Genomic DNA, 27,409 nt, shown 5'->3' with positions numbered 1-27,409 from the left:
CCGAAAGGTAACGCTACGAACTGATAGTGGTCCTCCGCTATGGCAAACCGGAGGTACCTCTTATAACCCTCGAAAATTGGGATGTGCAGATACGCATCCTTTAGGTCGATCGAGGCCAGGAATTCCCCTGGACTCAGGGAGGCCACCACCAAGCTGAGGGATTCCATACGGAACTTTCGAACGCGCACGAAAGGTTCAGAGCTTTCAAGTCCAGGATCAGACGCACCTTGCCCTCCTTTCTGGGCACAGTGAACAGATTCGAGTAAAACCCCCGAAACCTGTCCCGATGAGGCACCGGGACAATCACCCCCTGGGCAAGGAGGTCCTGCACCGCTTGATGCAGGTCCTGTAGGCGCCCTGGGGTCAAATGAAGATTTGAGGGAAAGAATCCGTCCGACGGCCGTGAAAGGAATTCGATCTTGTATCCTGATCGAATGATTTCCTGAACCCATCTGTCCGGAATCCGGAGCAGCCAAGATTGGAGGAAACCGCGCAAACGTCCCCTCACCCCTGAAACGGGTGAGGGCGTCCCTTCAGGCAGAGGCGGATTGAGCCGCCGCACCGGCATGGCCAGACCTTTGCTTGCCCGCCAGGGCTTTTTCTGGCCACCTTGGCCCTTGAAAGGTTTGCCCTTGTTTTGTGGCTTGAAGGCACGAAAGGACCCCTGATTGGGTCTAAAGGCGGGACCCTGCTTGCCGCGAAAAGGCTTGTTCTTCGGATTCTGGGGCAGCAGAGTGCTTTTGCCCCCAGTGACTCCTTTCACCAAAGTATCTAAAGCCTCGCCAAAGAGGCAAGACACTGCATAGGGAAAATCAGCCACCGTTTCACCGTTTTCCGTGACGTCTGGTCAGCCGACGAGCTCTTCAGCCAGATCAGTCGACGGTTAAGTACCGCGACACTAGACAGGCGTGCAGCCAAAGGGGCCTCATTCAAAGCCGCATCGCACAAATACATGACCCCTTGATTAATTTGGTCCACCATGTCCAGCGTAACAGGTGGGGCAGAATCAGACGCGAGAGTGCGTCTAAGCACCTTAGTCCAATCTGCCACCGCCTGAGCCACCATGACAGAAGCGAAAATAGGTTTGAGCATGGAACCCGCCACCATGTAGGCATGGCGGGCAAGAGACTCCAACCTCCTGTCCGTAGGATCCCGGAAAACCGGGGTATCCTCAGTGGGAACCAAAGTAGCCTTGTTCAACATGGCCACAGTGTGATCCACCTGGGGGGCTACACACCAGCGCGAATCCCTAGAAGGCGCAAAGGGGTAGAGCAGTTGAAACCATTTAGGCACCGTGAAAGGGCGTTTCAAACTGCGCCATTGTTCATTCACTGTGTGATGAAACTCAGCGGGGCAGGGAAAAACCTGCGCTGACTTGCGGGTCCTATGTGTACCAAAGGAGGACACAATACCCGGAGGATTGGGCTTATCCCCCAAATGTAGTGTTTAACAGAAGAAATCAATGCATCCATAGCTGCGCGTTCCTCAGGCGACCCCCGGGGGAGAATCATCTACCCCCTCCACCTCCGCCTCCCCCTCAGACCCCAGGGGGTCCAGGGACGAGCGAGACCCTGAAAAGGGCACGCCAGCCACATCACCATCTGAATCAGAGGCGAAAGATAGGCCTTTTTCTAGCAGCTCGTTCAGCCATCAGCACCTCCATTTTGGACACTAAAGTCGCCATCACAGCGGCCAAATTAGGTATAACGGGGGGTTCAGCAGAACTGGGGTCCCCCACCAAGGCTGGGGGGAATTTGCTGTCCTGAGAATCCATTGCAGAAAAAAGTACTGTCCCTTTTAGAGCGCTGCGGACTGCGCAGCCCACCGCTAGATACACTGTGTACACAGACCCCCCAAAAGGGACAAAACTGAGCCAGAAGGGATAAAACAGAGAAATATGGAAGAGACAGTCTGCAGAGCCCCACAGAGTGTTACCACACCGATCGCTGCTCCAGAGGAAAAGGAAGTGAGGTCACCAGAGGCTGAACTATACGCTGCAAGGCTAAGGGAAAATGGCTGCCCATAGGAAGTAATGGGAGGCTTCGGCAAGATGGCCGCCGATATGTGCTCGAAGCGATCGTTCTGCCACACACAAGATGGCGCCAAAACCACTACATAGCAAGCTGTTAACAAGCCCACAGTGAAGCCAGACATGCTGCCCACACCTAAAATGGCAGACCGCGCGGTTCTTACCTGCTGCGGCCGCCGGACACGTAGTCTGCACCTCCTAAACACCGAAGTGATACAGGAGAGGGGCCCCCAAACCCACACAGCGCCAGCAGTGCAATAATAAATACCCCCGCAGGGATCGCATCAGGGAGCCCCACAAACGCACAGACATGGGGGAACACACAGCAACACAGGACTGCCACACCAGACAGAGGCCCCACACAGAAAGTACTTACCTGTACCGGATGGCGTGGGGTGCCTCTATGAAACGGAAAGCCTCTGTCCTCAGATGACAGGGAATGCCGTCAACCAAACGCAGGACACTGCAGCACCGAACCGCAGATGTGTCCAGTGAGGTAGCCACCTCACAGGCTGCATCCCTGCTGCGAACAGGGATGGGTCGTTCTTAGAGCCAGGGCGAACACATGGCTGAACGCTCGATGGCAGGCTGGAGATCCATCTGACCCTCTGCCCTGGAGAGCCAGGGCGGCCAGTCCAATTCCCAGCTCCGCAAAATCAATCTTCATCCAAAGATCCGACTAAAACTAAAGCTGACAAAATAAACAGCTAGTAAAGCAAAGAAAAAACTGACATCCTTGCAAATAAAAATCATAAGAAAGATTAGAAGGCTGAGACTGTAGCCCCAGCACAGGGAAGCCTATCTACTCCTAACGCTAGGCAGAAGACAAACTGAGTTGGGATGGCTACTGCAGGGGGATTATGACCAGTGGGACAGCCCCCATGGGTGTGTCTATGTTAAATGCTTTTGTTTTTAACAAGTCTTATGCCTAGCTACTCCTGTGGAGAGGAAGTCAATACCCATTGGTGAAGACTGTATGAGGGGAGGCGACTGTCGGAGGACGTAAGAGAAATGTGCATTTATTATTTTTTGTTTCAGGATCCTGTAAAACACTACACCAGCAATCAGAAGATCCCCTGCTAGCTGTCAAAGCAGGCGCCAGTCCTCATAACATTTAACATGAACTTATCCTTTAACTACTTCTGGACCGGAAGGTTTTACCCACCTTAATGACTAGGCCATTTTTTGTGATCCGGCTCTTTTTTTACTTTAACTGACAACTGCACGGGTGTGCGACGCTGTACCCAAATAAAATTGATGTCCTTTTTTTTCCTCAAAAAGCTTTTTGTGGTTTTTGATCACCTCTGCGGTTTTTATTTTTTGCGCTAGAAACAAAAAAAAAAATGAATTTTTGTAAAATCTTACCTGTAAAATTCCTTTCTCTGAGTCCTCCGACAGTCGCCGCCGCCGCCTCTAAGTCATCACTGTTGGGTATTGACTTCCACTCCGCAGGAGTAGTTAGGCATAAAGACTTAGTCAAAAGAACAAAGGCATTTGCATATACACACCCATGGGGGCTGTCCCATCTGGTCAATACCCCCCTGCAGTGACCACTCCCAACTCAGTTTGGTAGCATAGCAGTAGGTAATAAGAACACAACCCCAAAAGAGGGGTGGGGCGGCGACTGTCGGAGGACTCAGAGAAAGGAATTTTACAGGTAAGATTTTACAAAAATTCAGTTTTCTCTTACGTCCGCCGACAGTCGCCGCCGCCTCTAAGTCATCACTGTTGGGATGTCCCTAAGCAGTATAGACATGAGGGGTGGGAGACGCAACCGTAGAAAAGGCAACGCAGTACCCACATCAGAGGAAGGAACCTTACATGCACAGTAAGAGAACCTGCTCGGCAACAGAAAACAATGCTCAACAGGAGCAACAGCCCAGGAAAGCAAACACCAACAGCCAGGGACCCATAAAAAACAAGGGTCCTTCATGGCACTGCCGCACTGAGAACCTTGCGGCCAAAGGAGGCATCAGCTGACGCCAGAACATCTACTTTGTAGAATTTGGAAAAGGTGTGCACCGACGACCAAGTCGCAGCCTTGCACACCTGGGCCACCGAGGCCCGATGCCAATAGGCCCAGGACGCACTCACAGATAGAGTTCGCCTTAACAGGGAAGGGTGGAACCCGTTCCTTCAAAGCATAAGCCTGTTCAATGGTCTGTCTGATCCATTTGGCAATAGTCGCTGCAGACGCAGCCATGCCCTTCCGAGGTCCCTCAGGAAGGACAAAGAGGGAATCCGTCTTCCAAAAGGATTCCGTAGACGACAGGTAAACCCTGATCGCCCTGACAACATCCAAGGAATGCAAAGCAACCTCCTTAGGATGCTTAGGCTTCGTACAAAGCGAAGGCAGGACAATGTCCTCATTAATGTGGAACTCAGAGATCACCTTAGGAAGGAAGGAGGGATGCGGGCGCAAAACCACCTTATCCTTGTGAATCACCAAGTACGGAGAACGGCAAGACAATGCCGCCAGTTCCGATACCCTGCAAGCCAAAGTGATCGCTACCAAAAAGGCAACCTTCTTAGACAGCAGAGCTAACAATATCTACCGTATGTTTTCAAAGGGAGTACGCTGTAACACGGACAGAACCAAGTTCAAGTCCCATGGAGGTAAGGGCTCCTTCCTGGGAGGAGCCAAATGTCACAAACCTTAAATGAAGGTGCGAACCAGGGAATGAGACGCCACAGGGCATTGGAAAAGAATAGCCAGTGCGGACACCTGGCCTTTTATCGTGGCCAGCGCCAGGCGCTGGTCCACCCCAGGCTGGAGGAAGGCCAACACTCTCGACACCGAGTACGAGCGAGGATAAAACCCCCTGGACTCACACCAGGCGAAATAGGCCTTCCAGGTACGGTAATAGATTTTACCAGAGGAGGTCTTCCTAGCCTTGACAAGGGTAGGGATGACCTCAGGGGAGAGACCCCTGTCCCTCAGGACCTGGGTCTCAACAGCCAGGCCGTTAAAGCCAGCGACTGTAAAGCAGGATGGAAGATCGGACCCTGAGACAGGAGATCTTCCCGCATTGGCAGCTGCCACAGAGGCGCCACTGCCAGGTGAACAACGTCGGTGTACCAGGACCGGCGTGGCCAGTCCGGCGCCACCAGAATCACCAGGTGCGGATCCGAGGCTAACCTGCGGAGAAACCTGGATAGCAACTGAATCAGAGGAAAGGCATACATCAGACGATACTGATGCCAAGGGGCCACCAACGCATCCGCCAGAGGATCGCACGTTCTTGCCACGAACCTTTCCACCTTTTGGTTTAACCGAGATGCGAACAGATCCACGTCCGGGGATCCCCACTTCGCACACAGCATTTGGAAGACCTCCGAGTGCAGGGACCATTCTCCCTGGTCCAGGGTCTGGCGGCTCAGATAGTCAGCCTGCCAGTTCTCCAAACCCGGAATGTGAACTGCCAAAATCGCCGGGACATGAGTCTCAGCCCAAGACAGAATGTCGGTCACCTCCCGGGCACTCCTGGTGCCCCCTTGGTGGTTGATGTAAGCCACCGCTGTAGCATTGTCCGTCTGTACCTGAACAGGACGGCCCCGAAGACGGTCCGACCACTGGAAGAGACAGAATTTTATCGCTCGCAATTCCAGCACATCTATCGGGAGTGAGGACTCCTCCTCCGACCAAGTGCCCTGGGCAGACAGGTTGCCCAGGACTCCACCCCAGCCCGACAGGCTGGCATCTGTGGTAATCACCGTCCACAACAACGGACGGAAGGACTTGCCTGCCGACACTGTCGGGGACTGGAGCCACCACAGAAGAGCCAGTCTGGTCTGACGACTCAATGAGACAACCAGATCCAGGGACTGAGGCAGTCTGTCCCACCTGGCCAGGATCTCCGCCTGGAGAGCCCGCGTGTGAAACTGAGTAAAGGGTATCGCCTCGTAGGCCGAAACCATCAACCCCAGGCCCCGCATACAGTTCCTGAGTGACGAGGATGGGTTGTCCCTGAGGGACCTGATCTCGTCCTGCAAGGTCCGGAGCTTGTCCTCCGGCAAGAACACCTTTGCCTGAGCAGAGTCCAGAATCATTCCCAGATAGGGAAGACGAACCGATGGAGACAACGTCGATTTCTGAACATTGATGGTCCATCCGAACTCCTGTAGCGTTTGCACCGTGGTGGACAGATCGCACATTAGGTCCTGACTGACACTCGATCTCAGAAGGAGATCGCCCAGGTACCCCAAGACAGCAATGCCCTGTGCCCTTAACAGGCCCAGAACCGGCACCAGCACTTTGGTAAAGACCCTTGGAGCCGAAGCGAGACCAAAAGGTAACGCCACAAACTGATAGTGGTCCTCTGCGACAGCAAACCGAAGGTACCGCTGATGACCCTCGAAAATGGGGACGTGCAGGTACGCATCTTTTAGATCTATCGAGGCCAGGAATTCCCCTGGACTCAGGGAGGCCACCACCGAGCGGAGAGACTCCATACGGAACTTGCGAATGCGCACAAAGCGGTTCAGCGCTTTCAGGTCCAGAATAAGACGCACTTTGCCCTCCTTCCTGGGCACAGTGAACAGATTGGAGTAAAATCCCCGAAACCTGTCCCGATGAGGCACCGGGACAATCACCCCCTAAGCAAGAAGGTCCTGCACCGCTTGGTGTAGGTCCTGCAGACGCTCAGGAGGCAAATGAAGATTTGAAGGAAAGAATCTGTCCGCCGGTCGGGAAAGGAATTTGATCTTGTACTCCGATCAAATGATTTCCTGAACCCACCTGTCCGAAATCCGGAGCAGGAACCCACCTGTCCGAAATCCGGAGCAGCCAAGGTTGGAGGAAACGGCGCAAACATCCCCCCAACCCTGAAACGGGTGACGGCGCCCCTTCAGGCAGAGGCGGACTGACCCGCCGAGCCGGCATTGCCTGACTTCTGCTTGCCCGCCCAGGGCTTCTTCTGGCTGCCCTGGGCCTTGAAGGGCTTGCCCTTGGATTGGTTCCGAAAGGCACGAAAGGACCCCTGAGTGGATCTAGACGAAGAACCCCGCTTGCCACGAAAGGACTTGTTCTTCGGGTTCTGGGGCAGCAAAGTGCTCTTGCCACCAGTGACGCCTTTCACCAGGGTATCCAATGCCTCGCCAAAAAGGCGAAAACCAGCATAGGGAAAATCAGCAACTGTTTTCCGCGAGGACTGGTCAGCCGACCAGCTCTTCAGCCATATCAGTCGCCGGTTAAGTACCGAGACACTAGAGAGGCGTGCCTCTCTTAGGCGGGGTATCCTCAGAAGGAACCAAGGTAGCCTTGTTCAGCACGACCACAGTGTGATCCACCTGTGGAGGCACACACCATTGCGATTCCGTAGCCGGTGCAAAGGCATAAAGCAATTTGAACCGACTAGGAACCAGGAATGGACGTTTTAAAGTGCGCCACATTTCATTAACAGTGTAATGAAACTCAGCGGGGCAGGGAAAAACCTGCGCCGACTTGCGGGTCCTGTGTGTCCCAAAGGAGGACACAATGCCCGGAGGATTGGGCTCATCCTCCAAATGTAGTGTTTCCTTAACAGAAACTATCAATTCATCCATGGTCGCTCGCTCTTCCGGCGACCCTGGGGAGGAGGTATCAACCCCCTCCACATCCGCCTCCCCCTCAGACCCTAGCGGGTCTAAGGATGAGCGAGACCCTGAAAAGGGCACGCTCGCAGCAGCAGCCATATCACCATCTGAATCAGAAGAGAGGGACAATCTGGGCCTCTTTTTAGCAGCACTTTCAGCCATCAGCATTTCCATATTGGACACCAAGGTCGCCACTACAGCGGCCAAATCAGGTCTCAGAGGGGCCACAGGAGAACTGGGGTCCCCCACCAGAGCTGGGGGGAATTTGCTGTCCTGAGAATCCATTGCCCAAGATGAAAAAACAACAGTGCAATAAATTTGGTACTGCCCCCTTAAGACCGATGCGGAGTGCGCAGCCCACCTCTACAGCTTCAGTGACAAAGACCCCCAAACAGGAGAAGAAAAAACTGAGCCAGAAATGACAATACAGAAGGTAATTGAGAGAGATAATCTGCAGAGCCCCGCAGAGTGTTACCACCGATGTCCTGCTTCAGAGGAAAAGGAAGTGCTGTCAGAGTAGGCTGAACTTATAAGCTGCATGACTCAGGGAAAATGGCTGCCCCATAGGACTGAATGGAAGGCTCCGGCAAAATGGTCGCCGAACATGCGGTCAGAACGATCGTTCTGCCACCGAAAAATGGCGGCGGATGGCGCCAAAACAGCATGTAGTATTGCCCATAATGAAGCCAAACATGCCTGCCCATACCTAAAATGGCGGACCGCGCGGTTTCACCCCGCAGCGGCCGCCACATACACAGTCTGCACCCCCAACAAGCACCGAAGTGACACAGGGAAGGGGACCCCCAAAAACATACAGCACCGCAGCGCATGCACAAGCGATCCCTGCAGGGACCGCATCAGGGAGTCACACAGGCACAGACATGGGGGAAACAGCAACCCAGGACTGCCACCCCAGACAGAGGCCCCACACAGGAGTACTTACCTGTACCAGATGGCGTGGGGTGCCTCTCAGAACTGAAAGCCGCTGTCCTCATCTGACAGGGAGTGCCGTTAGCCAGTGACATGACACTGCAGCATCGCAGATGTGTCCTGTGAGGTAGCCACCTCACGGCCGCATCCCTGCTGCGAGCAGGGATGGGTCATTCATAGTGCCAGGACGAACCACGGCTGAACGCTCGATGGCGGGCTGGGTGTCCATCTGACCCTCTGCCCTGGAGAACCAGGGCGGTCAGTCCGAATCCCAGCACCGCATGATCCATCTTCATCCGAAGAATCGACTAAAAACTAGAAGCTGACAAAATAAACAGCTAGTAAAGTAAGAAAAAACTGAAATTTTCAAAGAAAATTAAATAAAAGATTTAGATAGGCTGAGACTGTAGCCCCAGCACAGGGAACCCTAACTACTCCTGACCCTAGGCAGAAAGAAACTGAGTTGGGAGTGGTCACTGCAGGGGGGTATTGACCAGATGGGACAGCCCCCATGGGTGTGTATATGCAAAAGCCTTTGTTCTTTTGACTAAGTCTTTATACCCAACAGTGATGACTTAGAGGCGGCGGCGACTGTTGGAGGACGTAAGACAAACTATTTTAAAAAAATAAACAATATTTTTTACCTTCTGCTATAAAACACATCCAATTAAAAAAAAAATCTAAATTTCTTCATCAATTTAGGCCAATATGTATTCTGCTACATATTTTTGGTAAAAAAAAATCCCAATAAGCGTATGTTTGATTGGTTTGTGCAAAAGTTATCGTGTCTTCAAACTAGGGGAACGATTTATGGCATTATTTATTTATTTTATTATTTTAGCTGGATTGCAACATTGCGGCAGACAGATTGGATGCAACACTTTTGAGGGAACCAGTGACATTACTACAGTAATCAGTGCTTAAAATATGCATTGTTACTGTACTAATGACACTGGCAGAGAAGTGGTTAACACCAGGGCCATCAAAAGGTTAAGTGTGTCCCTAAGGGATGCTTTCTAACTGTGTGGGGGATGGACTGACTAGATGAACACAGAGATGAATAGCAGGGACAGAAGATCTCTGTGTTCATCTGTGACGAACAGCAGTCTGCCTTGTTTACGTACTCTCTCTCTGGGGATCGGTTGCAGGTGGGCGGCAGACATTGCGGTCACCAGACCCACTGATTGACTTCCCCTCTGGCCAATTGGCGCGCGCCCCCTGCAGGCTTTAAGACTAAACGGCATACAGGTAAGATGTTTTGCGCAATAAAGCTACCTTGCCGCAGTATATGTACTGCTGGCAATCGATAGGTGGTTCAACATACTGCAAAGCATTATAGTACACTGTTTTGTTATCAAACGACTGTAAAGAGACCAACTTAAAAATTGTAGGTAAATACAAAAAGGGAAATATTTTAAATGCTTGCTATGTTTTTCCTTTCCATAAATGTTTTTTTTTTCCACTTGCAATGTGCCATTGAACATGTTAGAAAAGGTTACTATTGGGTGGCACAGTGGTGTAGTGGTTAGCACTTTCACCTAGCAGCAAGAGGGAAGCTGGTTCAAATCCCAACCACGACACTACCTGCCTGGAGTTGGCATGTTCTCCCTGTGCCTGCGTGGGTTTCCTCCAGGTACTCCGGTTTCCTCCCACACTCCAAAGACATGCTGGTAGGTTAATTGGATCCTGTATAAAATTGGCCCTACTATGTATGTATGAATGTGAGTTAAGCCCCGTACACACGTACCGATTGTCGGCCGAACGATCGGCTGTCTTTTGTCCAGTGTTGTTTTGTTGGTTGAAATGTGCTCTAGACTGCACACAAATTTTGTCGGCCAACAACAACCAACTGCAGAAGTGATGTCATGTTCTGGTCTACTTTTCGTGTGTTTTTTCTTCTCTGAGCATGCCCAGTCTTGCTCATCTGGCTTTTGTTGGCCGAAATCTGTACTGACTGACGAACAATCGCCCGTTCTTTGTTGGCCAACAAAAATTTTATAGCCTGCACACCAGATTTTGTTCGGCCGATAAGTCGCAGTCGGTTGTCGGAAGCATCATACTAACAAGCCGACAATCGGCCGATGGCCGAATATTTACGGCCGACAATCGGTACGTGTGTACGGGGCTTTTGGGACCTTAGATTGTAAGCTCCTTGAGGGCAGGGACTGATGTGAATGTGCAATGTACATGTAAAGCGCTGCGTAAATTGACAGCGCTATAAAAAGAACCTGAAATAAATATTACAGCAAGGATTGATTCCCCATCATGGCCCCCTCCCTCCTTTCACATCATAGCTCTGTCCTCTTCAGGGAATGACTGTTTTCTCTCTGTGCTGGTCTACTTCCTCTGGCGCCCCCTACTACATAACCTTTTATACAGCTGCCAGGGGAGAACCAAAGCTGAATACTATAGACTAGAATGTCACTTGAGTGACAGTTCTGAGTCAGCTGGGGCTACTAACATCACATTAAATATACAACTGCCCAGTAGCAGTCTCAGGGCTTATGGATGTTTAAAAAAATTAGCATTTTACAGAAAAACAACATGCACATATCTTATCAAAAGATTTTTATTGAAACAATAGTTTGGCCCCAAGGCCTTTAAGCTCCTGGGCGAAGGCCAGACCTCAGGTGTCATTGGCAGCTAGCAATTTGTACACTGAACCCTACTGACACCAACAGCAGCCAATGACATTGGGTTTAGTTTATAATGGTAGTGGTACAAATAGCTGCTAACAAAGTGCTGCTTTAAAACAGCACCTGGGACTCAAGGTTAAAAGCCTTATTTTAACTATCGTTCCATTGTGCTGTCCTGGAAGACAATAGGAAATCTGAAATTGTACACTTGTGCTGAAGAAAGGGCTAGTATATTATTTCTGTTATGAATGCACACATTATCCTGGTTTCTAGCACTTATACTATACATATTACTGTGGCAGCAATGACATCTTGCATGGCTGACTCATTTCCATGGAAACATTAAAAAAAAGGCGATGCACATTAAGCAGACCATCAAAGTAGCTGTACCAGCACAAGTATCTCAGCTAGGACAGTAACGGTTCGAGCAATGTCAAGTTCCACTGAGAACTTTGTAGTTTACCCTAGCCTCTTTATCTTTAAACAATAAAAGGGTACATTTTACTTTTCTTTTATTTCAAATTTGATTTTTATGTACAACAGATTTTAAAGCAGAATTACATCCTTGCAGCTAATACATATTCATGAACTGCTTTTCCTGACCAGCCGTGGTAACATTAAGGCTAGGTTCACATGTAGATGTTTTGGGGCGTTTTTCTGCTCTAGGATCAGCTCAAAAAACGCACAAGAAAAATCCTTTTCATTTCAATGGCCCCTGTTCACATCTGAGTGTTTTGACGTTTTAAGCAAAACGCCCAACGCGCAATAAAGTACGAGCTTCTTTTTGGGCAGATTACAGGCGTTTTTATTTTTTTCCATTGATCACTTGTCAACCTAAAAACGCCCATAAAAACACCTGTAAATAGCAACGCCAAGATGTGAACAAAGCCTTGGTTTTACTGATGTTGTGATTCTTACACCCCTTCCACACTGCATAGCAAAGGAAAGCAAAGCCACTTTTTCTCTGGTATAGGATAGTGTCACTATCTGCTGAATGGACAATAAAGAGGTTATTTATCTGTTCCCTCTTTCTGTAAGGCTGGCCATACATGGTTCCTGATGAACCGGCCGCGATTCCAACCATTAATAGGCAGGCTGAATGTACCAAGTTGATCAATCGATCAACTTGATACAACCAGCCTACCAGGCTCTCTTGCGATTATTGCTAGTTATAGCCACTAAGAAATAATCACTGTGTTCTCCTGGCAGAGGTGGCTTCCCCCGTCCCCGGGAGAAGACAATTGCTGATTCCCCTGTCAACATGGTCTGTGTTTATGGGGGAATCGTGCAAATGGCCTGCCTAAATAAGTTTCATGTGTCAGAAGGACAGCACTGAGCAATGCAAATGAGCCTGACTGGTTGACTCTGCCACCTCTCCTTCACTTTCAGTGCAGCTCTACAGTGGATATGAAGATGTGGACACAGACAATTTCAAGTTATCCTACAACTTACCTTAAAAAGTCACAATAATAATGGTACAGAAGTTCACTAATGTTGATAAATTGACAAGGATAAGTTCACCTTTGGAACAGGTTACACCTGTTTTTAGGGTGTAACATGTTCGAGCATCTGCAGCCCCTCCCCTCCATGACAGCTGCCTGGGGATCCTCGCACTGTACCCGCTGTCACAATTTCAAAACAGCATGGATGTGCAGGCTCTGTCCACACAGCCAGGCCACTCATTGACAGATTCCTGTAAACGAATGACTACAAGTACCTTCGGCCAAGGTGGCTGATGGCTTCTAGTTTTCGATGAACTGCGAGGGTGCTGGTGAGTACTCTCACAGTCCATTGATCTTCTTGCTCTTAAGTAACTGCCTGCCCATATGATGTACAAGCATACAGCTATGCTAAGAGTCTGCAGGAGCCTGAGATTGCACCCGTGATCTGCTGATTGGAGGCGCAATGCTGTGCAAGCTCCATAGAAAAAAAATAACCTGCAAAAAAGTGCATTTATTTAATATTTTTTTGTTAAAAGTGAGCGTATCCTTTAAGTAAGCAGAAGGATGAGATAGCAAAGAGTCTAGTGTTGCACTGCAGATTTCCAAATGAAATAGTAGATGATCATATGGCTGGCAAATAAAGCTGTGCAGGAAAGGGATATTTGTATGTTCTTTCTTCATCTGTTGTTCTAAACAACTGAAGAATAATATGCCACTTTAAGCAGTATTAAACCCAAAAGATAACATTTATTATATTGCAGTTTACCAATTCTTGAATATGATGGCTGTATTTTCTTTTTTAGGCTTTCTTTCTTGTTTTCATCTTGTGATACAGCCAGCAAATCTGTTATTTTTCACAGCACAAACTTTCCAGCAGAATATATCAAGTTTATGGGGATGAGACAAACCATTTGACACTGGCAGGGATGATTAAAATGATCAGCTTTTATTCATGCAAAACTTTATCCCAAAAGGAAAAAAAAAACTGTTTGCTGTAACTGATTATAAAGCGTGAGCTGGAGTTTGGCTTCAATGTGTTAGTGGTTCTAAATCTGCTAATACATTTAAATACTACCCTCTCCCTCCCAGATTAACAATGCTGCTGTCTGTTATGCCTTCAATGCTTATTCCTCCAGAGTTGTCTCTCACCAATACATGAGGTGTGTTACGGACCAGATCACCAGGTGAAAACAGATGGGAAGAAGCCATAGAAAACTGATGCAGCCACCAAATCTAATGAGTGGTAAGCTGCAATATATTACATTTTTGGTTTTAATACCACTTGAAGCAGCCCATAGAGGACCTGTGGCTTGAATGAAGAAAAATAAAAATGACTTTATTCCCCCCTCCACACACTTTATGTGGATAGGGGACTAATTCCCGCTGAGGTATTGTATTCTGCCAGCAGGGGGATAGGAGCATCTTAATTTGTCAGGTAAACAATGGGTTGTAAAAATGATCACCCTTCTAGACTGTTATCTAAAAGTCCTGAGCAAATTACTTGCCAATCTAGTCAACTTCAAATTCTTTTTGCCTGTGTGACACACTCTACAAACTATGGCTTTTCTGAATCTGTAGAACAGCAGCTGCTGCTTGCATCCAGACTTTCTCTCTCTAATTGAATGTCTGTCTAAAGCCATATAGAGCAGGGACGGGGAGAATGAGCCACTACTCTGATTCACGTATGTATGTAAATTTGTGCTACAATCATAAATCTCTGTAACCAATTGGCTTTTTAAATCAAATCAGCTAAGATTTTTATGGTAAACGTGAGAAATGGAGTCTAGAATTTCACCTGCTGACTGGAAATGTAAATATAAAAAGCAATACTTTTTTAGCTCACAAATATTTCTTAGACCTGCATGTTATAAAGTAGAAAAACAGTTTCACTTGTCAAATGATTTGTAAAGCTGTTAGACAGCCAATATCTTTAATACCACTGCAATAGCAGCACAGCATGGTCAAGAACACTAGTCAAAACACACCTCCACTTTGACTGGACAATGAAGAAGCAGCAGGACACTGGTAAGGTCATCCCTCTGCTCCCTCCTCTTCTATGGATATGTACAAGCAGCAGAGCTTGGCTTCTAGTGTTTGACCTACTCCTTACAGTCTAAAGCCCCGTACACACGTAGCGATTGTCGGCCGTAAATATTCGGCCTCCGAACGATCGGCCGATTGTCGGCTTGTAAAGCCCCGTACACACGTACCGATCGTCGGCGAACGATCGGCCGTCTTTTGTCCCCGGGCTGTCGGTGTCTGTTGAAAAGTGCAAAGACAGCACAAGAATTTTGTCCGCCGACTACAGAAGTGATGTCATGTAATGGTTAACTTTCCCTGTGTTTTTTCTTTTCTGAGCATGCCCAGTCTTGCAAATCTGCGGTCTGTCGGCTGAATTCTGTACTGACTGGCGAACAATCGGCCGCTCTGGTGTCGGCATACAAAAATTTTAATGCTTGCATGACAGATTCTTGTCGGCAGAATGTGCGCTGACGGCTGTCGGAGGCATCATACTAACAAGCGTACAATCGGCAGATCGGTCGTCGGCCGACGCTTGTCTGCCGACGATCGGTATGTGTGTATGGGCCTTTAGTATGATGCTTCCGACAACCGACAGCGACTTTTCGGCCGAACAGAATCTGTTGTGCAGGCATTAAAATTTGTGTTGGCCAACACCAGAACGGCCGATTGTTCGCCAGTCAGTACAGAATTCGGCCGACAAACAGCCGATTAGCAAGACTGGGCATGCTCAGAAAAGAAAAAACACACGGAAAGTTAAGCATCACATGACATCACTTCTGCTGTTGTTGGCCGACAAAATTCATGTGCAGTCTTTTGCAGTTTTCAGCCGACAGGACAGCACCGGACAAAAGACGGCCGATCGTTCGGCCGACATTCGGTACGTGTGTACGGGGCTTAAGTGCTGCTGTACAAGGGATTACAAGGGACTGATTTTACGACAAATGTTATGTTCTTGCACTTTAAAATACATTTCATTTGTCTAACTGAATAAATAACTGCACAATTTGCTATATATACTTGGAGTTCAGCTTTAAACATGAATGCTGGTCATACATACTGATAAACTATTAATGGATAATAGAACAGATCCTTTCCTTGTAAAAGAAATCATCCGAGACAGAAAAATATTAGGCTTTGTTCAATTCGTTTAGCATTTTTGTGAGGCCAATTTTTTTATTGTGCAAATCACTTTGTCTTTCATCTAAATGCTAATTATATAGAATGATCATATGTTTGCATGTATACCCAGCAGAACATTAAAAAGAAAAAAATATATATATATATAATAAGCAAGGAATTTCAAAAGGTGAACCAATACCCTTGGTGCGTAATGAAAACTAGATGTGATCAGATACATTGTACAAAGCAGGTTCAGAATACAGAAGTACTTTAGGCTTAGAGTGACAAGACTTTAAGACATTTTTGTACTTAAAACTTTCTCAGTCCACAACATAAAAGCAAGCAGCCATTTATTTAGTTTTGATTTTAATGGTCACATGGGCTTCTGGCTGGTTAAGTATAGTACAACAAATACATAATTCTATGTTCAACATAAAAAGACCTCCCTCATCACCCACTTTCAAAATTCATGTATTCCCCGTTAGGTTTTTAACTTGCAGCTAGGGTATACTGACTTCAAAGCAGGTCCTCATCCTTCTACCATAAAGCGCTGAAAATAATCAGTGCAGTAGCACCAAATTTTTTTCTGGAGAAATTCTTCAATTTCAATCAAATTTCACAAAAAAAGGTTTATATTGTTGCATGCTCAGCATCCATGGAAATCATACAAGATAAAGTTCGTACAGCTTCTTTACACAGTATGCCAATGCAGCCAGTGCTATCGTGTTGTGTAGTCTTTTTCTATGAACGTCATCCTTTCTTACAAGCACGACTGGTGTAGAGGAGGGAAGAGTGTGTAGTGGAAGTCTTGATAGTTTATAGACATCATACTCCACCTGATATTTGCAGCAAGGATCAAACTGCCAGGAGATTCCATAAAGAGTAGAGCAAGCCAAGCTGAGAATACCAGCTGGCAGAGACATATATGGTGAATACTCTGAAGGCAAAATGAGTGGAGTGAGGAGGCACACTGTACCAGAAAGTACTGCTGTCTTGTGTAGGCAGTTTCCCACACTAATCCAGCGTGCAGTTTCATCTCCGATGCGGGTTGGTTCAATCACTATGTATTTGTATTGAGCTTCGAGCGCTTGTTCCAGTTCGTATTCAAACTGGTCTTGTGCATTTTCACCATTGTAGATCTCATGCACGATGTACCACTCACACGTGGAAAAGGGTACCCTGTCAAAGAGAAAAACTTTTTTATTAATCTGCCATGTTTTTTTTTTTAATAATTTCAGACATCAAGTAAAACCAGTCGGATGTCACACAGATGTATCCTTAAAGCAGGACCAAAGTTCCCATATGATAGATTTTGAGAAGGCAGGCATTTTATTGCATGCAATGTCTCTTTTGCAATAAAAGACACCTACCCAACTGCTCAAAGCAATCCCTGGACTGTAAACGGAGCAGGGCATTCAACTGGACTGATCCTGTGTGCCAGGATGACTAGCTCCTCCGCAAGAGTGATGTCACCCCGCACCAGCCAATGAAAATGGTTGGACCCTGGGACACACAAGATGATGCTGGCGCTGGCAAGGGAGCATTAGGGAGGAGAGTATTCCTCGGTTTAGTTCTGCTTTAGGTAGGCTCGTGTGAACTTACCCTGAAAGTGAACTGATGAAAAACTGTGTGGCAGGTCAGCCTGCTGACAGGCCACAATTTTTTGCCTATGGATTACCTCTGACCCTACGCCTCAGCAAGAAGGTTCTTATCTTTCATTTAGCGGTTTTCTTTTCAATAGCAAAGCTGGCCATATACTGTTTTTTTTTTTTTCTTTCATGTAACAGATTTCTCCAAGCTATACAGCACAGATGGAAAGATATGTGGTGCCAGCTTATTTTGACAGTTGGCACTGGCAGGTGGATGGCAGAGCGAATTTGCCATCCAGCTCAATCAATTTTTAAATCAAAGGATGTTGGGCGGGATGCAAGAAAATGCCATCAAGGCCACCCAAAGTGAATTTCCGCCAATTCATCAGAAACTGGCTGTGATACACTCAGTGTATGGCCAGCTTAAAGCCTGGTACACACTAGTACAGGGCTTGACAAATTTGCTTAGAATCTAGGAGCCAGCTAAAAAAAAGTCATCTGCCTTTTTTTTTTATTGTCTTATTGTCCTGGGCTTCAGGCAATAAGAATTGTTCACACCTGGTGCTAACCAAAAATAACCCAGAAAAAAAAAAAAAAAAAACTGGAACTGATGAGGCTGCGCTGATGGGCACTGACGAGGCTGTGCTGATAAGCACTGACAGGCTGCACCGATAAGGTGGCCTTTATAGGCACTGATAGACAACACTAATAAGCACTGATAGAAGGCACTTATGGGCACTACTGATGGACTGCACTGTTGAGGTGACACTGATAGACACTAATGGGCTGCAGTGACGGGCACTGACAGGCGACACTCATAAGGCTGCACTGATAGAAGACACTTATGGGCACCAATAGGGGGCACTGATGGGCTGCACTGATAAGGTGGCCTTTATGGGCACTGATAGGCATTGCTGAAGAGGCTGCGCCGATAAGCACTGATAGAAGGCACTGATGGGCTGAACTGATTAGGTGGCCCTGATAAGCTGCACTAATGGGCACTTAAAAGTGGTACTGACAGGCGACACTGATGAGGCTGCATTGATGAGCACTGATGAGACTGCCCTGATGGGCACAGAGAGGCCACTGCCCATCCACTCAGTGGCAGTAAGGAAAGGGGACTGATTAAGTCCAGATGTCAACCTGGGAGGATGATGTTGCAGGTGGGCGGGCTGTGAGAGCAAGCTGCACTCACTACAGCACCATCCACCAGAGGGCGCCAGTTCGCACATAGGAGTGTGTATCCCGCTTCTAGCAGGCTGCAAAGCTGCAGCCTCAATTATTGGCCAGCCCAACGCTAGTCTGGGAGCCAATCGGCAGACCTTTTTCGGTCATGCCCCATCTGTCGGACCGGCTGCAGTACACACGGGCCAAATGTCGGACAGTTTCTATTGAAACGGACGATGCTGTCCAACGTTTGTCCCGTGTGTACTGGGGTTTAGTCACTTATTTGGAACAAAATTACAGTCAGTGAAGTCAGAACTCCTCATCTGCAAATTTGCTCCAGGCCAATGACCCAGAAAGTATTGATAGCTGGTAAAATAGTGTTTTCAGAAAGAGATAAGCAATGAGCGCTTTCAGATTTCTGATATTCTCTTCAGATGAGTAGTGTCAAAACTCAAGTCCTCCCCCTGTTCTTCCATTCCTTTCACAGACTCACCAGTGACATTTAGCTCTGTCCTGTTATACATACTACTAAGGCAGCTGTGTCTATATCGGAGAGCAAGCTTCAAGGACACCATCTCAGACAACAATATCACAGTCACTGACAACCATCAACTGTCAGAAGATATCTATGATGAATAGAAGTCATAGTACACAGCTAAACCCTAAAGCCTAGTACAGGCTCAGTTTTTATTTTTCCATTTAACACAGTGGGCTGAAAGAAAGAAAAAAAAAAAAACTGAAGAGCTTGGGAGGAGCCGCAGTTCTAACTATTTGATGTTAGTACAGAAATCTCCCCTGATAAGCTATTGTGTTCCGACAGGGGACAGCCGCCCCCCCCCCCCCCAAGAACACACTAGTCAGCGATCTCAGCCATAGGCAGAGAGCACTGATCGGATGCCGAACAGCAGACCTTTTTTTTTAGTCATGCCCCTTCAAAATAAGCCGGCCAAACCGATTGGCTGCCGTACACACAAGGCCTTAAGATTTAAATGGCAAGTTCACATTTTAGGAAAAAATATTTAAGTGGTATTACCACTTTAGCTCCGGAACGTTTTACCCCCTTAATGACCAGGCCATTTTTTTGCGATTTGGCACTGTGTTAATTTAACAATTGCGCGGTCATGCGACGCTGTATCCAAAACTTATCCCCACAAATAGAGCTTTCTTTTGGTGGTATTTGATCACCTCTGCGGTTTTCAGATTTTGCGCTATAAACGAAAAAAAAAGAGCGACCATTTTGAAAAGAAAAAAAAAAAAACCACAATATATTTTACTTTCTGCTATAAAACATTCCCAATAAAAAAAAAAAAACTATTTTTTTATCAGTTTAGGCCAATTTGTTTTCTCCTACATATTTCTGGAAAAAAATCCCAAAAAGCGTATTTTAATTGGTTTGTGCAAAAGTTATAGCGTTTGCAACTTATGGGATAGATTTTTGGACTTTTTATTTTTTTTATTAGTAATGGCAACGATCAGCGATTTTTAGCGGGACTGCGACATTGCGTGGCAGGCAAATCTGACACTAAATTACACTTTTTGGGGACCAGTGACATTACAGTAATCAGTGCTAAATACTATGCACTGTTACTGTATAAATGTCACTGGCAGAGAAGGGGTTAATACTGGGGGTGATCAAGGGGTTAAATGTAAGCCTAAATGTGTTTGCTAACTGGGGGGGGGGGCTCTGTGACAGGCACACAGAGATGTGTGTTTCAGCTTAGCTGAAACACACAATCTCACTGTGCCTGTGTGACAGGAGAGCCGCTAACTTTGTTTACACAGGCAGGCGGCTCTCCTGTCAGTTTCCCCGAAGATTGTGGGAGGCCAGCGGCGATAGAGTCCGCTCCTCCCGCAGTCTGACTCCCGCTGTGTCTAATCAGTGAGGCTCCGGCAACACGCGTGCGCCACTGAGACTGCTTGCACATAATCACGTCGATCTACATGCACAGGTTTTTTACCTTCATGCACAGAATTGAGGAAGGTAAAAAAAAACTTCAGCCTCAAGAAGCACTTAAAATGCGCATATTTTTGCGAAAAAAATAAAATGTACAAAGCACTGCGCCTTCAATCAAAGGTGGTTTCAGAAAGTGTTAATATTGACACCATGATAGGAAACCGATTTAACTTTTCACTAGGACTGTACTGGGCAAGGCTGGCAGCCCAACACTAAGGCCCTGTTCACACCTGAGCGTATTTCAGCTCATAAAACACCCATCTCTGAAATCTCAAAACGCCCAACACGCAAATTCCCATTCATTTCAATGGACCCTGTTCACATCTGAGCACTTTTGTCACTTGAATAAAATGCCTGACGCTCAAAAAAGTACATGAGCTTTTTTGGCAGATTACAAGCGTTTTTGTTAGATGTCAATGCCTTCCTCCAAACACCTGCAAAAAAAACCTGAAAACGATACGCTCAGGTGTGAATGGGCTTCTACACAGGAACGCCACTCTACCTCACTGCAATTTAGGGTCTATGCCCCAATAATTGTCCCTGTGTGAAAATTAGAGGAAAAAAAAAAAAAAAAACACAATTACTTGTCCAGTGTCTTCCTTGCAGAAAAAGTTCTCCCTCATAGCTCTGCTTCTAGGCTGCCATCTTGAAACAGGATCCCGCACATGCACAACCACACAGCAAGTCTCTGCCAGGTCTGGGAACTAGCCAAGATTCCACATGCATGGACAGAACAGCATGGGTCTCTGCCAGTCTACGAGACCTGGCAGAGAGCTGCGGCTTTCTGGGCATGCACAGAGACACTCAAGCATTCGCAGGCATGCCATTGGGCCTCTGCCCGCTTCTATAGACCTGTGGTGTGGCTGCATGTGCAAGATTTTGCACTGAACACTGGGCCTAATTAGTGTTCAGTGCAAAATCACTCTCATCTAAGGGGATTTCAGGAAGCGAAATGATACAGCTGTTTAAAAAAATTATTAAAAAAAAAAAAAAAAACATAGGTGCATCACTGGAGGAGGACACAGAGGGACAAACATAGGAGCATCACTGGAGGAGGACACAGAGGGACAAACATAGGAGCATCACTGGAGGAGGAAGCAGAGGGACAAACATAGGAGCATCACTGGAGGAGGAAACAGAGGGACAAACATAGGAGCATCACTGAAGGAGGAAACAGAGGGACAAACATAGGAGCATCACTGGAGGAGGAAACAGAGGGACAAACATAGGAGCATCACTGGAGGAGGAAACAGAGGGACAAACATGGGAGCAGCACTGAAGGAGGAAGTGGAGGGACGAACATGGGAGCATCACTGGAGGAGGAACGAACATGGGAGCATCACTGGAGGAGGAACGAACATGGGAGCATCACTGGAGGAGGAACGAACATGGGAGCATCACTGGAGGAGGAACGAACATGGGAGCATCACTGGAGGAGGAACGAACATGGGAGCATCACTGGAGGAGGAACGAACATGGGAGCATCACTGGAGGAGGAACGAACATGGGAGCATCACTGGAGGAGGAACGAACATGGGAGCATCACTGGAGGAGGAAATAACATAGGAGTATCACTGGAGGAGGAAGTGGAGGCGATAACATAGGAGTTTCACTGGAGGAGGAAGTGGAGGCGATAACATAGGAGTATCACTGGAGGAGGAAGTGGAGGCGATAACATGGTAGCATCACTGGAGTAGGAAGTGGAGGAGGTAACATGGGAGCATCACTGGAGGAGGAAGTGGAGGAGGTAACATGGGAGCATCACTGGAGGAGGAAGTGGAGGAGGTAACATGGGAGCATCACTGGAGGAGGAAGTGGAGGAGATAACATGGGAGCATCACTGGAGGAGGAAGTGGAGGAGGTAACATGGGAGCATCACTGGAGGAGGAAGTGGAGGAGGTAACATGGGAGCATCACTGGAGGAGGAAGTGGAGGAGGTAACATGGGAGCATCACTGGAGGAGGAAGTGGAGGAGGTAACATAGGAGTATCACTGGAGGAGGAAGTGGAGGAGGTAACATGGGAGCATCACTGGAGGAGGTAACATGGGATCATCACTGGAGGAGGTAACATGGGATCATCACTGGAGGAGGTAACATGGGAGCATCACTGGAGGAGGTAACATGGGAGTATCACTGGAGGAGGAAGTGGAGGAGGTAATATAGGAGTATTACTGGAGGAGGTAACATGGGAGCATCACTGGAGGAGGCAGTGGAGGAGGTAACATGGGAGCATCACTGGAGGAGGCAGTGGAGGAGGTAACATGGGAGCATCACTGGAGGAGGCAGTGGAGGAGGTAACATGGGAGCATCACTGGAGGAGGTAACATGGGAGCATCACTGGAGGAGGAAGTAACATAGGAGCATCACTGGAGGAGGAAGTAACATAGGAGTATCACTGGAGGAGGAAGTAACATAGGAGTATCACTGGAGGAGGAAGTGGAGGAGGTAACATGGGAGCATCACTGGAGGAGGTAACATGGGAGCATCACTGGAGGAGGTAACATGGGAGCATCACTGGAGGAGGAAGTAACACAGGAGTATCACTGGAGGAGGAAGTAACACAGGAGTATCACTGGAGGAGGAAGTAACATAGGAGTATCACTGGAGGAGGAAGTGGAGGAGGTAACATGGGAGCATCACTGGAGGAGGTAACATGGGAGCATCACCGGAGGAGGAAGTAACACAGGAGTATCACTGATGGAGGAAGTAACACAGGAGTATCACTGGAGGAGGAAGTAACATAGGAGTATCACTGGAGGAGGAAGTAACATAGGAGTATCACTGGAGGAGGAAGTGGAGGAGGTAACATGGGAGCATCACTGGAGGAGGAAGTGGAGGAGGTAACATGGGAGCATCACTGGAGGAAATAACATGGGAGTATCACTGGAGGAGGAAGTGGAAGAGGTAACATAGGAGTATCCAGTGGTGTATTTAGGTTTTGTGCTGCCCTAGGCCTAACTAAACTTGTACAACCCCCAATTTAATTATTCATTAGGCTGCAGTGCCACAGGTATTCGCTTTGGCGTCCGTCGGGCCAGTTGTATTAAGTGTGGTCGGCAGCCTGTGGTCTGTCTGAATGTCCTCACTGGCCGGTATTTATCATACCAGCAGGTAGCAGTGTTATCGCTTTATGGGGCTGCCGGACTGATTTGCGTCCTGGACCTTGCCCTCCGGCCCAATTTGTCCCATAAGACTGGCACTATATTAAAAGTGTAGCGCAAGCCAGTGGGGACCCTTTTTATGCAGGAGTAAGGAGCAGGCTGGGTTTTTTTTCTGTGGGGTGCAGCTTTTTTGCTGCCCCCCTGCAAAGTGCCGCCCTAGGCCTGGGCCTTGTTGGCCTAGGCCAAGATACAGCACTGGGAGTATCACTGGAGGAGGTAACATGGGAGTATCACTGGGGGAGGAAGTGGAGGAGGTAACATAGGAGTATCACTGGAGGAGGAAGTAACATGGGTGTATCAGTGGAGGAGGTAACATAGGAGTATCACTGGAGGAGGAAGTGGAGGAGGTAACATGGGTGTATCACTGGAGGAAGTAACATAGGAGTATCACTGGAGGAGGAAGTGGAGGAGGTAACATGGGTGTATCACTGGAGGAAGTAACATGGGAGTATCAGTGGAGGAAGTAACATGGGAGTATCAGTGGAGGAGGTAACATGGGTGTATCAGTGGAGGAGGTAACATAGGAGTATCACTGGAGAAGGAAGTGGAGGAGGTAACATAGGAGTATCAGTGGAGGAAGTAACATGGGAGTATCACTGGAGGAGGAAGTGGAGGAGGTAACAGGAGTATCACTGGAGGAGGAAGTGGAGGAGGTAACAGGAGTATCACTGGAGGAGGAAGTGGAGGAGGTAACAGGAGTATCACTGGAGGAGGAAGTGGAGGAGGTAACATGGGTGTATCACTGGAGGAAGTAACATAGGAGTATCAGTGGAGGAAGTAACATGGGAGTATCAGTGGAGGAAGTAACATGGGAGTATCAGTGGAGGAAGTAACATGGGAGTATCACTGGAGGAGGAAGTGGAGGAGGTAACAGGAGTATCACTGGAGGAGGAAGTGGAGGAGGTAATATAGGAGTATTACTGGAGGAGGTAAAATGGGAGCATCACTGGAGGAGGAAGTGGAGGAGGTAACATGGGAGCATCACTGGAGGAGGAAGTGGAGGAGGTAACAGGAGTATCACTGGAGGAGGAAGTGGAGGAGGTAACAGGAGTATCACTGGAGGAGGAAGTGGAGGAGGTAACATAGGAGTATCAGTGGAGGAAGTAACATAGGAGTATCAGTGGAGGAGGAAGTGGAGAAAGTAAAAATGGAGCATGATATTTCTGTCATACAACACATAAGGAAGTACTGTTGACCACTTTTATTAAGTTGGCACAAAATGGGTGACATTGGTCTGCACGTAGCGCCGTTCTCTCCTTGTCCCAGTCTGTGGTAATTCCCTCATTCAGTCCTGTTTCTGTAGCTCTACCTTGTCAGGAAGAAACATCAGCAGACACTTTCCCTGCAGTCCCCATGGACTAATCAGTATAAGCTGTCCCTCGCCCACTGTCAGAGGTGACCTGTCCTCCACATTGCAGTAGTCCTAATGCCATTCAGTGAGGAACAAATCTTTACATTCCGCTAAGTAAAAAAACAAACTTTAGATTGTCCCGAATTGAAGCGCTCCCTCACTAACCAGAGGGCGGGGAATGGGGGGCGGTAATCCGGGTGCAGTGTTATTCCCTGTGGCATAGTACAGATCGTATGGGCCGGTCGGAGAGTGAAGGAAGAGGTGACCATGGCTGGCCGATCCCCCATCCCAGCTTTATAAAGACACGTGTGACATGTCCGGGCCCCCGCACAGCTGACCTCGGGCCTGGCACATGACAGCCATGACACCCTCATGTACACGGACCAGGCGTCCCTATCACCTCTCCCTCCCGGCACGGGGAGCGGACATATCACAGCCCGGACACCGTACAGTACACACCGACCCCCGGCTCACCTATCTCTTCTCCCCACACCAGCGCGCCTCCTTCCCCAAGTGGCCATCTTGGAGACTCGCCTCACCCCCGCCTCCCAATGTTCTGCGCATTTCCCGGGTGGTGCCGGGAAATACAGTTCACACAGGGCCCAGCGGCCAAAATGGCGGGGAGAGGGAGCTAGGCCTAGCTGGTGACCTTCCTATATTAGTCTGGCCTGGATTTCTCCCACAGCCTATTGTATAGTAATGGAGGCTCAGAATACAGACTGGAAACTGATACTGGACACAGGAAGCAATGTATTCACCACACACCCATGTTCTGAGGCTGTATATTATGATTACATAAGGTTAGACTTTGGCCTCATTCACACACATTGGATATAGAAAATAATCGTACTTTGTTGCTTTGCAGCCTAAAATGAAGACAGACACCATTTTTGTTTTATCAAGCTCTATTTACTCAGTACAACATATAACATCCATGTTAAAGATAACACTAACATGTCAGAAAAAAATTCTAAAATAGTATCGCTTGAGTTGGAAAAAGGATCACCCCATGTATGTAAGTATTTTGTTGAACTGTGTTTTGCCTTAACCACTTAACCTTTGAGATGTTTAACCCCCCCCCCGTTCATGACCAGGCCATTTTTTGCGATACGGCACTGCATTTCTTTAACCACTTGCCAAAAGGGCCATAGCCGAATGACAGCTAAATCGGTTGGCTTATTCTGGGAGGGCGTACAATGACGTCATTCGAGAATCGTGCTTCCCGGGCACCCCCTGGGGCACTCCCACGGAAGTGTCCGTGCTCGCTGGGTCCTAGGGACATGGCGCATCACGGATTGTGGTAAATGGCCAATGACAGCGGCCCTTTACCTCGTGATCGCTCCGTCTAATAATGGATCGATCATTTGTCAACAAACCAGAGCATTTCCGGTTCAGTTCTCGCATGCTGTACACAGCGATCGGTACAGCATGCGAAGTGAGGAGGAAGGCTGCACTCATCCTCTGCCTCCTCCATGCCCCAATCATACCTCATTCATGCCCATCCCTGCCTCATCTGTGCCCACCCATGCCACATCCATGCTCATCCTGCCACATCTGTGCCCACCTATGCCACATCTGTGCTCATCCGTGCCCCATCCATGCCATGTAGGTGCTCATCCATGTTAAGTCAGTGCTCATCTGTGCCACGTCAGTGCTCATCCGTGCCACATCCATGCCATGTCAGTGCCTCACAAAATTGTAATGGGTAGTCAGGAAATGATGGTTCCCCCTGCATGTTGGGCCTCTGTATGTAGCCAGGCTATGTAAAAGTCTCACATATGTGCAGTGGCGGCTGGTGCTCAAAATTTTTTTGGGGGGGGGGGGCGCAAAAAGAAAAATGTAATAGGTATTGCTTCGCGCCAAAAAACGCAGTAAAAAAATTGCGTGACTTTGAAGCTGTGCCCCCTTCAATGCAATGAACACTGTGCTGTGCCCCCTTCAATGCAATAAACACTGTGCTGTGCCCCCTTCAATGCAATGAACACTGTGCTGTGCCCCCTTCAATGCAATAAACACTGTGCTGTGCCCCCTTCAATGCAATAAACACTGTGCTGTGCCCCCTTCAATGCAATGAACACTGTTCTGTGCCCCCACAATGCAGAGTTCAGCGTGCATGCCCCTTTCAATGCAGAGCGCCAATGATTGCAGAGTGCCCACAGCATTGTCCCCCAATGATTGCAGAGTGCCCACAGCATTGTCCCCCAATGATTGCAGAGTGCCCACAGCATTGTCCCCCAATGATTGCAGAGTGCCACAGAATTGTACCCCAATGATTGCAGAGTGACACAGCATTGTACCCCAATAAATGCAGAGTGCCCACAGCATTGTACCCCAATGATTGCAGAGTGCCCACAGCATTGTACCCCAATGATTGCAGAGTGCCACAGAATTGTACCCCAATGATTGCAGAGTGCCCACAGCATTGTACCTCAAT

General features: G+C 48.0%; 1 protein-coding gene and 1 long non-coding RNA gene across 2 annotated transcripts in view; both read right to left on the bottom strand.

The window, feature by feature from the left end:
• LOC309558193 overlaps positions 1–27,409 on the bottom strand; it is a 1,089,490-nt gene that overhangs the window by 889,387 nt on the left and 172,694 nt on the right. The window lies entirely within an intron of this gene.
• TMEM11 (transmembrane protein 11) lies at positions 16,088–25,605 on the bottom strand. The gene is made up of 2 exons (XM_082261207.1): positions 25,450–25,605; positions 16,088–16,931 (listed from the first exon to the last, which is right to left on the bottom strand). Exons 1-2 carry the CDS (start codon positions 25,494–25,496, stop codon positions 16,415–16,417), a joined length of 564 nt encoding a protein of 187 aa, XP_082117333.1. The 5' UTR covers positions 25,497–25,605; the 3' UTR covers positions 16,088–16,414.

This window comes from Pelophylax lessonae, assembly GCF_965119305.1.
Source record: "Pelophylax lessonae genome assembly, chromosome: 6".
Classification (NCBI taxonomy): Eukaryota; Metazoa; Chordata; class Amphibia; order Anura; family Ranidae; genus Pelophylax; species Pelophylax lessonae.
Note: the sequence above shows the minus strand (reverse complement) of the source record. Positions and strands in the feature narration are given on the sequence as shown.

Coding starts and splice junctions, on each gene's coding strand:
- TMEM11 (XM_082261207.1), bottom strand. CDS start 25,496: ATGGCCACTTGGGGAAGGAGGCGCGCTGGTGTGGGGAGAAGAGATAG. Junction 16,932..25,449: donor GGTGTGGGGAGAAGAGATAG/GTGAGCCGGGGG, acceptor TCTCTTTGACAG/GGTACCCTTTTCCACGTGTG.